Here is a 12,393-nt window from a genome sequence, read left to right on the forward strand (position 1 = left end):
ATGTAAGCTTTAATTAACTCCCACATGCTACACCCAAAACCAGCGAACATATTCTAATCTTATTAATCTACATTGCCAAAGCTTTACTACTTTCATTGTTGAGGCTTACTGAGCCTTTTGGTTTCTAAAAGGTCTAATTTATCCGTATTAAGCAGCATCCAGTATGCTAACCAAACACATCTCAAAACATCCGGCTAATAAGATATTTAGTGAGCCTCTTCTGCTATTGTATAATACACTTTCAAGTCCTTTTCCCACTAGCCTCTTTCATTGTTTTTATTACTGAATTCATCTTCTTTAGAACCCCAATTCAGTGTTATTCTCCTTTTTGTGAGATTTTCCGGACACTTGTTTCCCTCGATTCTTGAATGTTGGTTTGCTATTAGAGTCAACTCAAGCCTTGTGCTAACAAAGGGAACTTGATATGTTATAACCTGCCCTTTCCCTGCTCTAACTATATACTACTAAACTTGTGCATCCTCGATAATTTGCTTTCACGTTTTCTAGGATCTGCCCGCTTCTGTATTGACTATTGAGCGATGGTCGATGGCAATGATTATGCGGTATTTTGGAAGTATTGGTATGCACAAAGACAAGATTGCGCATCCCTTAACCTAGAAGAAATTTGCCCTACAGAAATGCGAAAGGGCGACTCGATGTACGAGGCAAGAATCACATACCTTGTTTGTTGTATCCTGCTGCTGGTTCCTGAAGAGAAGATGGCGTCCTTTCCCTGGGGCTGCACCAGCGTCCAGTATTTGTGCTGCAAATGAGGCACTGCGTTTATATTCTCCATGAAATCGCCATGGGATCAGCTGGTCAGGTCTTGGCCACGTGCGAGGGTATCGCTGCAGGAGCCGGATGTGTGCACGGGAACGGCAAGAGCAGGGGTGGTTGGGGTCAAAGATGATGTAAGGAAGCACGTGGGTTTATAATCTTTGACTTTGCGGAGAATGTTTGTTTTAGCAGCTGATCCTATTATGCGACGACATATTAAAATACTTTAAATACTGCTACAAAGGAGTTCCTTTATAAAATACTTTATAATACTGCTACAAAGGAGTTGCTATCCTGAGTTGATTAAATGAATTTTGTAGCAATTCTACATCTAGGAAATTTTTCTGTAGAGATCTTAGTTCGGGACTAAAACCAGAGCACTTATTTATTTATTTTTAACTCAGATCATTTATTTTGGGACTGAGTACATGACTGATTCTTATCTTTTATGCCTAAATTTCAATGAAAGGAAACATTAGCTCGGACTATTATGACCGACGTGCATTATAGCCGCTGGGGGGCTACGGGCAGTTAGGCCCAATAGTAGTTAGGGGCTTAGCTCACTTATCGCATTTTTATTAGCAGCTATGAGATAAGTACCGAACCTATTTGCTCGGCTTCTGCCGGGAAACCCTAAACCCTAGCCGATGTCGCGGCTCCTTCCCCTCACGCGATCACGACGCCCCAACACCCTCGGCCTGGCCAACCCTCCTTCTATCCCTATAACCTAAGGCCGCGCCCTCGTAGGAGCCTTGCTCCTATCAATCTGGTATCAGCTGTCTCGGGTGTGATTATGTCTGCTCCTCAGCCCATCGCCTCCCAGTCACCACCACTTCGCCGACCCTCTCGGGGTCGATTGCCTCGACCGCAGGGCAGCCACCCGTCGCCGCGCCCTTCGTCTTCACGTCGGAAGAGATGACAGCTGCTCTCTAGGAGCTCGGGCAGGAGGTTGCGGGCATCTGCACCTTCCTCTCGGGCCCCTATGCCCCGCAGTTGACCGGAGCCTTCGCCGCCACCGCGGCGTTCCAGCAGCAGCAGTTGTCGCCGTCACCCTTCTCGGCCACCCCTTCCTCCTAGGGAACCACGGTTGCCGGCTCACGAGCGTCCTCGGGCCCGGGGGTCCCCATCCACAAATTGGATCATCTCCTTCGAAGTATGAGAGTTTCAGACAAAAACTCATTTGTTACAAAGGCATTTCATTTTTTAACTTATTTTAACTCCAGACTTTTTGTACATTTACTATGCATCATTCTAAGCCACATTTTCAAATTTCAACCCTTTCTAACTTCATTTGCTATTTTTCATGCATTTAATGATTTTTTTAGCTAAATGACCCTGAAATTAAAACGCAATACAAATGAACACTGAAAATATTGAAACTCGACCACATAACATGTGATAAAAAGTTGAGAGGGTTACAACAAAAACTGGATGCACTTCGTGTACAAACTGGACCGTCTCCTTCAAAGTATGAGGGTTTCACACAAAAACTCATCTGTTACAAAGGCATTTCATTTTTTTAACTTATTTCAACTCCACACTTTTTGTGCATTCACTATGCACCATTATAAGCCACAGCATCAAATTTCAACCCTTTCTAACTTCATTTGCTACTTTTCATGCATTTTATTATTTTTTGAGCAAAATGACCCTGAAATTAAAAAAAATACAAATAAACGCTGAAAAGGTTGAAACTTGGCATGGTATCATTATTTCGACCACATATCATGTGATAAAAAGTTGAGAGGGTTACAAAAAAACTGGATGCATTTCGTATACAAACTGGACCATCTCCTTCGAAGTATGAGGGTTTCAAACAAAAACTCATCTGGTACAAAGGCATTTCATTTTTGTGCATTCACTATGCACCATTCTAAGCCACATCTTCGAATTTCAACCCTCTGTAACTTAATTTGCTACTTCCTCCGTCTCAAAATAAGTGTCTCAACTTTATACTAGCTTTAGTACAAAATTATACTAACCTTAAGACACTTATTTTGGAACGAAGGGAGTACTTTTCATGTATTTAATGCTTTTTTTATTTAAATGATCCTGAAATTAAAAAGCAATACAAATGAACACTGAAAAAGTTAACATTTGGTATGGTATTATCATTTCGACCACGTAGTATGTGCTAAAAAGTTGAGAGGGTTACATCAAAAGCTCGATGCTCTTCGTGTACAAACTCGACCATCTCCTTTGAAAGAGATTGCCATATTTGAAATTCGAAAATAATAAAATTATTATTTTAGAAATTATTACTCCCTCCGTTCCTAAATATAAGACATTTTAGAGATTGCACTACAAACTACATACGGATGTATATAGACATATTTTAGAATATAAATTCATTCATTTTGTTCCGTATATAGTCTTTTAGTGGAATCTCTAAAATGTCTTATATTTTGGAACGTAGGGAGTATTCTTTAAACAAATGATGTCATATTTGTATTCCTCACATTTTTTCTGATAATAATGGATATATTATTTGTTGAATTTCGATTCCTCACATTTTTCTGATAATAATGGATATATTATTTGTTGAATTTCGAGTTATAGATTTAAAGATATTAATTATGCCATATTAAATGAATAAATGGCAAACAATGAATAAAATAATATGATTACTTATTTTATTTTCATAAAATTCAATATTATTATTACTTACTTTATTTTTTATTTTTTATTTTTTTATGCTTTTTGAGAATTATTTGTGTTTTTTGAAAGTGTTGTCTTTTTGAAGTTTTTTTAGTTTTTAAATTAATTATTGTTGTTTGTTATTTGTTAATCGTTGTTGTTTATTTTAATAATTGTTTGGAATTTAAAAAATTAAATCATGTGACATCAATGTGACATCAAGACGTAAGGGTTAATATGATTGATAGCTTATTATTGTTAAGAAAACAACAAGTGCACACTTCGAAAGTAGTGCAGATAAAATTCAAAAGTTAAGCGTGTTTTGACTGAAGCACGATTTGAAATGAGTGGAGTGGGTGAGTGAGTGATTGATCGGGAAATTAGACGATTTGAATGAGATATCCAAGCTGGAGTAGTGAGTAGGGGTGAGTAGAGATTAAATTATCAAATAATTCAAATATTTGGAAATTAAAAAAATCATTTAAAAAAATCCTTTAGTCCAGGTTGGTGTTACCAACGCGGACTAAACGTCCTCGGCCCCCGGCACAGGGTATTAGTCCACGTTTGTGGCAAACCGGGACTAAAGGGAGGAGGTCTTTAGTCTCAAGTTAATAGTTCCGATTGCTGAACTGAGACTATAGGCCCTTACCAATCGGGACTATAGCCCCGTTTTCTGCTAGTGACCTGCTGCATATTTGTTTAACAAATTCTACATAATTGGAGGCTCACGACGACCAATAGCATTGGCTTTTTTTTATTACAATGAATAGACTTTATTCATCACAAGATTGGCACGTTTGTTTGCAAGAAGGGATGAAATAAAGACTAGTGCATTATATAAACCGATACTAGGCTAGTCAATAGGTCATTTCATATTCATTATAACAATCTCATGGTAGATACATGTACTCTATGCTATACCCCATATCAATACAATCAAAAACACGACGCGGAGTATTATCTCCTTGAGAGAGTCCGAACCTGGACAAAATCATGTGTCTATGTTACCATCCCTTGAAGACGCATAGCTTAGAAACCCTACCTCGATATATGCTGGATTTATGACCAACAATGTTTGCAACCATGGCCGCCGCAAATTCCTTTTCTTCTTGGTTATTTTTGAAAATATCCATCTGCCACAGCAACATAGTACATAAGACGATAAGAAGATACATCACAGTAGCATTGCACATTGGCAAAAAAAACACTAGCTCCATCCATCAATTTAGTAACATCAACAATCGATACATCCATCCTTCTAACAAATTCAGGCATCAATCCATCTACGTATGCAACGTAAATCGATCCAACTATCCAATTTAGCATAAAATGAAGAACAAGAGAGATATAACAAAGAGGATGGCTCACCGTGGGCATGTCCTACTCCTAGTCGTGAGCTCCTCGTGGGCATCCAGCTGCAGCGGAAGCCCATCAGGCGGATTGGTGAAGTGAGGCAATGTCGGGCGTAGCGGGCATGGACGGGAGATGGGTCCGGCAGGGGAAGTGGGACGACGAAGGAAGAGGGGCGGTTGTGGGGACCGGACAGATGGAGGCAAGGGGCTGGCCGGTGAGGCCGATCAGGTGGCAACGTGGCAACCCTAGTGCTCATCGTGCGTGGGGATTCTTTCGCTCGATGCGTAAAGGGGTCGAGCGCAAGGAGTGATCGATGGCATCGTGGAATAGCACGCACAATAGGGGTATGCTTTAATTTGAAACGTTTTCTTTTGACGGACTCTCGAAAATGTTGAGATTATGGGGAAATCCAAGTGTTTTTTGACCTATTGATTACACTAGGATTTTACAGAATCCTCTCATTATTTTTTAGAAGAAGAGATTTTGTATAATCTGCTCAAGAGAACTGACCTTTATATCGACTGAAGAGGCAGCCTCTGGTTGGGCTGGGCCAGCTCACTGCGATGCTCGGGCTGGGCCTCGTTCCGCCAAGACTGGCCCAGTCTGGGACCCGAGCCGAGCCTAACCAACGTTCGTTTCGTTTTACAGGAGAGGCGGAGGACGCGCTGCTCTCTCTTCGGGGAGGGAGACGTCGGCCGCCTTCCCGCTGCCGTCGTCGCCGTTGGAGTCGGTTGCGTCTCCGCTCCGCAGGTTAGCCGCCGGCCTCCACCTTCCCTTCCTCCTCCTCCCTCCTCCTAGGGTTTGGTGCTTCATCAGCCAGAGCTGTCCTTGTTCCTCGCAGGAGTCGCCGCCTCCCTCCTCCTCTCCGACGAGCTCAGCGCGGCGCCCCTCGCCGCGGAATCCGCTGCTCCTCCCGTTTCCGAACGTCCGCACCGCAGGTTCAGGTGAGAAGCACCACGCCCCCCTCCCCTCCCCTCCCGCACCAGCAGAGGACAAGCATTTCGGGATGGGTACCGTACGGTGACGGTGGATGTTCAGATTTGGAATCCGAATTTCGTCGGGATTCGGGAGGGTTGCGAGGTGAATCGGAGAGCCGGCTGTTCTGATTTATTCGTATGATTCATGAAATGCTGGCTAACAATCTTACCACTTCATCAAACATTCACACTAATAAGATCATTCGAACTTGCGGAATAACATATTTTGTGCCGGTAGTATTCTGCTCAGCTGGGGGAATGCTTTCATACATCATTTATAAAGTACTGTTAATGCTAAAACATTTGGCATTTTTGTTCCCCCTTGCCCCCTCCAGGGATACTACACCAATCTCAAGTGAAATGGCTGTTCAATATGTGAGGCAGTATTCTGTAAGACTTCTTTTACTCATTCGTTTTTGTTGTTAATTGATGTGGTATAGGCCTAACAAATATGTTGTGTCAATACAGGAGACCTATAGCGTTGCTAGCATGTGCGATATGCTTCTGAACCATTGCCGCAACCCGGTGGACAACTTGACGCTGATACTGGTTTACTTCAAGCCTAGTGCCAGGCTCCCATCTCCGGCCCCGCCTGCTCCCACCAAGTTGCCCGTGCGCGTGGTTGGTTAGCGAGATGCACGCAAGGAGCTCTGATCAGTCTCTTAATTGAGAAGGTAGAGAGCGCTCATGGGTGGGGAAGTTCTGCAGTGACATATGTTTCATGTCTCCATGTGATGCCACTGTGTACATATGTTTCATGTCTCCATGTGATGCCACCGTGTACGAGAATGATGATAACATGGCGTTGGTAGGTGTTGTTCAGCTTACACTAGTACTGATTGCTGCATGCTTTACTGAGATCTGTTTAGGAGATTTTGCCTTAGAGTTGGGTTCTTCACGTGCTTAGTTTTCAGCATTTGACCTGATACTGTAGTTTCTTAGGCATGTGCCAATGAAAGTCTCTTAGCGTGGTTGATTACACATATGATTACGTGCTAAGAGACGATGCATTGACACAGGCCTTAGAGTTCCTCTGTGCTGCAGAGTGCTAGGCTTTTCTGCATCTAAATTGCATTGAATTCTTGTTTCTGTAGATCGATTACTCCTCCAGATGCTCACCGCCTTCAGAATTCTTGTTTGATATTCTATATGTTGACCCCAACCTAGTGTTGATACATGTAAAAAAACTAGAATCTGCCGCCTCCTCCATGACCAGCTCGCGCTCGACGACCTCTAGGGGAAGGGGCTCCATGACATCCGTCGCAACATACTCCGCAAGCATCTCGTAGTCCGCGTCCGCCATCTCTTTGGAAAAGGCCACCATGAGCCGGCCGTGGTCCGGGCGTCGACGGCCTCCATCTTGTCTAGCCCTCTAGGGAGGCCGCCGACGAACGGAAGGCTGCTCGAGCGCTCTCGTCGATTTTTCAACTCGACGGATGTAGCTTGCCGACCGATGTCAGAGAAGGCTGCTGCTATTTGTGCGGTGAACGACACGAGCTGGGCATGGACGTCCTCGACATAGGTGTGGGCAACCTCCATCAGGGGCTGCGGCGGCCGTCGAGGCACGGACAACTGATGTGTCGTTCTCGTCGTTTGCTATCCCCGTTGCGGATGTTCCTGCCACTATTTCAGTTGCATCCATTCTTGAAGACACTGCGGCTGCGCTCATGGATGTTGTGAGCGCACTCATGGCTAATGTCGTCGTGCTCGGGCCGGAGTGGTTCCCCGAAGTTGTATTCGCGATGCGGTTTCACGTCCCCATCTTTCATCGACGACGTTTGAATAGTAAAATGAGCTTGGAGAGCAAGTGTGATTGTGTGATTGACGTGCCGGCGGTGGACTGTAGCTGACTAAGCTTCCGACATAAGCCATATATGAGGATTTGCCAAAGATATATTATACTACATCACACACGGTTCGTGATCATCAACTCTTTATGATATACTTGATTTTAATATTGTTTTAAAATGAATAATGAGATTACATCAGCAAAAGAAGTTGTTTGGATTGCAATAATATTTATCTACAGTTAACATGCAACTATAGAAGTGTCTCTTAAAGTATGGAATTATTCAGAGTTCGTTTGGCCTTTGTAAACATTTATTAAGATTTTTAGACATTTGTTATGCATAGTTCAAATATAAAATTGCAATCACAGGGTCCAACATAGGAAAATGGGCCAGGGATTGAACAGAATGTGTACATGGAATTCGGTTTAAAAATTACAATGGGTAAACATTTATCGTCGAATATTTAGTTTGTATTGGGCTGTAAAATAAATATTAAGGGAATACTGTGTAAAAAGGCACTTCCACTGTTTTTGACATTATAGTTGAAAGTAGCAAAAAAAATACTGTCGTAAATATTCAGAGGTACAAATACTAATGTGAGGACATCATGCCAAAGACATAACAAAATTTAAGAAAACCGAAACATCCGTAAAGCTCAAAGAAATGAAACATTGGCAACCATAACTGGATCACTATGAAGTAGGGGCACATTCCGGATATTGGACTGCAAGGCAAGATACTATTCGTAGGAGATCGATCAACAATGACACCTACTAGCTGCACATGAGAACCAAAAAGGGGACAATATTAAAATAATAAAGGCCGGCTCTTCGTGCGAAATATATATGAAAAATATGCATGTACGCATGTTGACAAGACCAACTCATGATGCAAAGATCATGAAAGCACACCTTTTTACAAGTAGTTAAGAACTAGATAAAAGAGAAAGGTGTAACAACAAAATATGAACAGTAAAATAAAAAATAAATAGAAAAAGAGTTTTTAAAAAATCTGAAACTTTGCAACATATAAGGTGGTCAAACTTTGTAGGTTCTTACAAGTTTTCATGTCAAAACATTATGTAGAGAAAGGTGTACAAACAAGTTACAGATTCCAATGCGAAAAGTGCTTAAAATTTGAAGTACTAAGATGTTTTTCCTGTGTAGAGCTCGTCAAATGTTTATTTGACATGAAAACTTGTATGCACCAGTGGCGGAGCCAGAATTTTTGACATGGGTATGCGCACTAAAAAAACTGCTTCACGACATTGCAAGAAATAGAAAGGTGCATAATAAAATAAACGAAACTAGAAATTATTATTTGTAGAAACCCTGTCTTCAAGAATTCGATTACATCGCAACAAGGAGAATCAAAATTTAACCCTACGATCACCCTTTTGGAAGCGAGATATGATGGTGTCTTCCTTTACTTGGATGAAGAATTTACGCTTAAGAAAAGTAACCAAGCAATCATTTAAATATTGCTCTCCCATTTTGGCTCTTAACTTATTCTTCACATAATTCATCAAAGAGAAGACCCTGTCAACACTAGCAGTCGCCACCGGGAGAATTAACACCAACTTGAGAAGCTTGTAAACAATGGCATATGATATGTTCTTCTTTGTCTCAACAAGCTTGGCTGAAAGTTGGGCAATATTTTTCACCTTTATAAATCTTTCATCTCTACGCATATCAGCAATAAACATTGACAATTCATAAGGAAGTTTCAATATTTCAGTCTTTGAGAAATCCTTAGGATAAAAATGGGCAAGCTTGACCAACTTCTCTTGATCATAAGCAGCAAATGAATCAACGGGATTGAACGATGCCATACATACAAGTAATTCGGTGTTCACCTCATCAAACCTATTGTTGAGCTCTTGAAGTTGCCTATCAATAAGACCCAAAAACATATCAATACGGAAGCGATGGAGATTCTTTACTTTCTTGAAGAACTTATTGGATCACTGAGCCGACTTATAAAATCCATCCATGTCAGGCACTTTGATCTTGTGCTTCAGACAAAAAGACTTGACATTTTCTAGAAATAATGCCCACCCACTATCTTCTCGCAAATTCAACAATTGCTGCTTAGTGAGGGAAATTAGATCAATAGCATTCACAATATCTTGATCCCTCCTTTGCAAAGCTTGACTCAAGCCATCTGTGTACCCAAATAGTTCCTCCATCAAGTGCAACATGAAAACAAACTCAAATGACTCAAATGATCTCAATATAGTTTGAGCTCCAATACCCTCAACACTATTATACTCTTTTCCAATCCTTTTGAGAACCTTTTTGATCGAAGGGTACAAAGAAAGAACATGTGACACGATTTTAGAGTGGGATCCCCAACGGGTTTCACATGGTCTTCCCAAACCCATCTCCTGGTTTTGCCCTTTGCCGGTTTCAAGTTCATCCAATTGCAATGCTTCAATGAGATAATTAGCTTGAGCTTCTCGAAACATTTGTATCTTTTTGCAAGACAAACCCAGAACATTCAACAAAGATGATAGTTGTTGAAAGAACGAAAAGCAATCACCATTCTCTTTAGCAACAGCAACAAGAGTTAATTGAAGTTGATGGGCAAAGCAGTGAACATAATAAGCAGATGGAGACTCATCCATAATTAAATTTTTTCAAACCATTAGCCTTACCCTTCATGTTGCTGGCTGCGTCGTATCCATGTCCACGCACCATAGAAAAACTCAGAGAATTGTCCATCAATAGTTTCTCAATTGCCTTTTTAAGTGTTAGAGAGGTAGTGTCCTCAACATGGACAATTCCAAGAAATCTCTCAACCGGCCATCCAATTTTGTCAACATAATGCAAGCAAAGGGCCAATTCTTCCCGCTGGTACACATCACTAGATTCATCGGCAAGTATGGCAAAATATTCTTCACCGAGATCTTTCATGATGAGACTAGTTGTCTCCTTAGCACAACAATTGATGAGTTCTAACTGTATATCATGGGATGTCATTTTACAATTCTTTGGAGCATTTTCTAGAACCACTTTGTCAACGTCTTCAAACTTTTCCGCTAGATGATTTAAAAGCTCAAGAAAATTCCCCCTGTTAAGTGATTCTTCACTTTCATCATGACCACGAAAAGCCAAACCTTGCTTCAAAAGAAATCTCAGACAATAAATAGAATAACCTAGGCGGGAAATATATTGAGCCTTGGCTTGTTTGGAAGTTGAAGCAAGAGACTCCCTAATTGATGCATCGGGCTTAATAAACAAATCAAATTTCTCTTGAGCTTCACAATGAGCACTAGTGAGAGAACCACAATGTTTTTCACACCTATTTTTCATCATGTTCCAATTTTTAAACCCTCCTTTCACAAAAGCATCACCACCTTTAAGTTTAGTTTTATCCTTGAACAAGTAGCAAACGAAGCAAAACATCGCATCTAGTTTAACACTATACTCAAGCCATTCGTACGTGTCAAACCAATGAGCTGAAAAGCGACAATTATTACCTCCATTTTTTGTTGTTTTGAATTCATGTTTCTTTGGTTGACAAGCCCCCATTGCAATGTATCTCCTTCTCACCAAATCTTGATCATTGACGTCATAGTTCACGATGGGAATCCTTTTCCCGGGATCAGGTTCAAGTACATACACTGCTTCATCATTAAATTCTTCATCTGATTCTTCATCTTCTACATCTGGCGAACCTATCTCCGGTTCCATGCCACTGTTATTACTTGTCTGCACTAGTGCCAATTGTAGTTCATTGGAAGGTGGGTTACTAAAATTATGATCTTGATCTTGGTTTTCAACGTCGATAGATACCGATGCTGGTGTTGATGTCGAACTTATCTTCGGCGCCTTTGAAGCAGCTCTGTCCCACAAACGCTTCAAATCATTACCCTGCTTGTTCTTCATATTTGACACCTATACAAAAAACATGTTAGATAGTCATGGCGGCATACTGACATGGTGGGCAGTCTCAAAAAATTCAAATATTCATAATTCAGAAATCTATAACTATAAGCATGAAATTCACCTTGTTTTCCCTCCACTGCTTCACAAGTTTTGTAGCAAGCCAATGCAAAACGCACTCAAAATTAACTGATGCTACAATAGGCAGTTCCCTGACAATAGGTTAATGAAAACTAAACTAGGGAGTGAAAATAATCATCTCTTCTTAACTAACAAATCGGAGAAATCAAGATTGAATACTCACTGACTCAAAAAGGTCAATCAGACAGGACGAAACGGTGATTCTTGATGTGTGTGCGCTACTGCGCCGGTGTTGCCGCCGTTGGCTGTTATCGTTTCTTAGTTGCAGTCAGGCGACGAACAGGCAGTGTGACGATTGACGAGATCGATCTGCTACTGCTAGATGGTAGATCGACCAGTCCTGAGATCGACGATGTGCTCCGCGCCTCCGCCAGTCCGCCCGCCAGATCGCCAGGCCAGCAGTTTTCGATGCGGCGTCTTGGATGGATCGAAGGATTTGCAGGCGCTGCGGCGACAAGTTCGTGGTCGAGCGTCTCGCGTCTCTCCTTGCCTCCTTGGCTTCATCAATCAGCCAGCAGGTTAAGCCCAGGTTGCCAGGATAACTGGATAAGGCCCACTACGGCACTACCTATAACTAACGATCAGCCAGCAGGTTAAGCCCAGGTAGCAGGTTAAGCCCAGGATAACTAGGACTAGCAACGTAGCTTATATACTGATTTTTTTTTGCAAAAAACGTTGGGTATGCATTGCATACCCTTGCATTAGCCTAGCTCCGCCCCTGGTATGTACCTAGAAAGTTTGATCATCTTTGATCTTGCAAACTTTCATTTTTTTTATTTCTTTCTATTTGTTTTGATGTTACTATTCATAGAGGGTGCCTAGGCACCCGGG

The 12,393-nt window shown here is 41.6% G+C and overlaps 1 protein-coding gene across 1 annotated transcript; it reads left to right on the forward strand.

Moving 5' to 3' along the window:
* The first annotated feature begins 5,897 nt into the window (after positions 1–5,897).
* LOC123444235 lies at positions 5,898–6,660 on the forward strand. Its single transcript, XM_045120893.1, has 2 exons — positions 5,898–6,134; positions 6,213–6,660. The coding sequence occupies exons 1-2, from the start codon at positions 6,003–6,005 to the stop codon at positions 6,372–6,374; spliced, it is 294 nt and encodes a 97-aa protein (XP_044976828.1). The 5' UTR covers positions 5,898–6,002; the 3' UTR covers positions 6,375–6,660.
* The last annotated feature ends 5,733 nt before the right edge of the window (positions 6,661–12,393 follow it).

The sequence above is a fragment of the Hordeum vulgare genome, chromosome 3H, assembly GCF_904849725.1.
Source record: "Hordeum vulgare subsp. vulgare chromosome 3H, MorexV3_pseudomolecules_assembly, whole genome shotgun sequence".
Lineage (NCBI taxonomy): Eukaryota > Viridiplantae > Streptophyta > Magnoliopsida > Poales > Poaceae > Hordeum > Hordeum vulgare.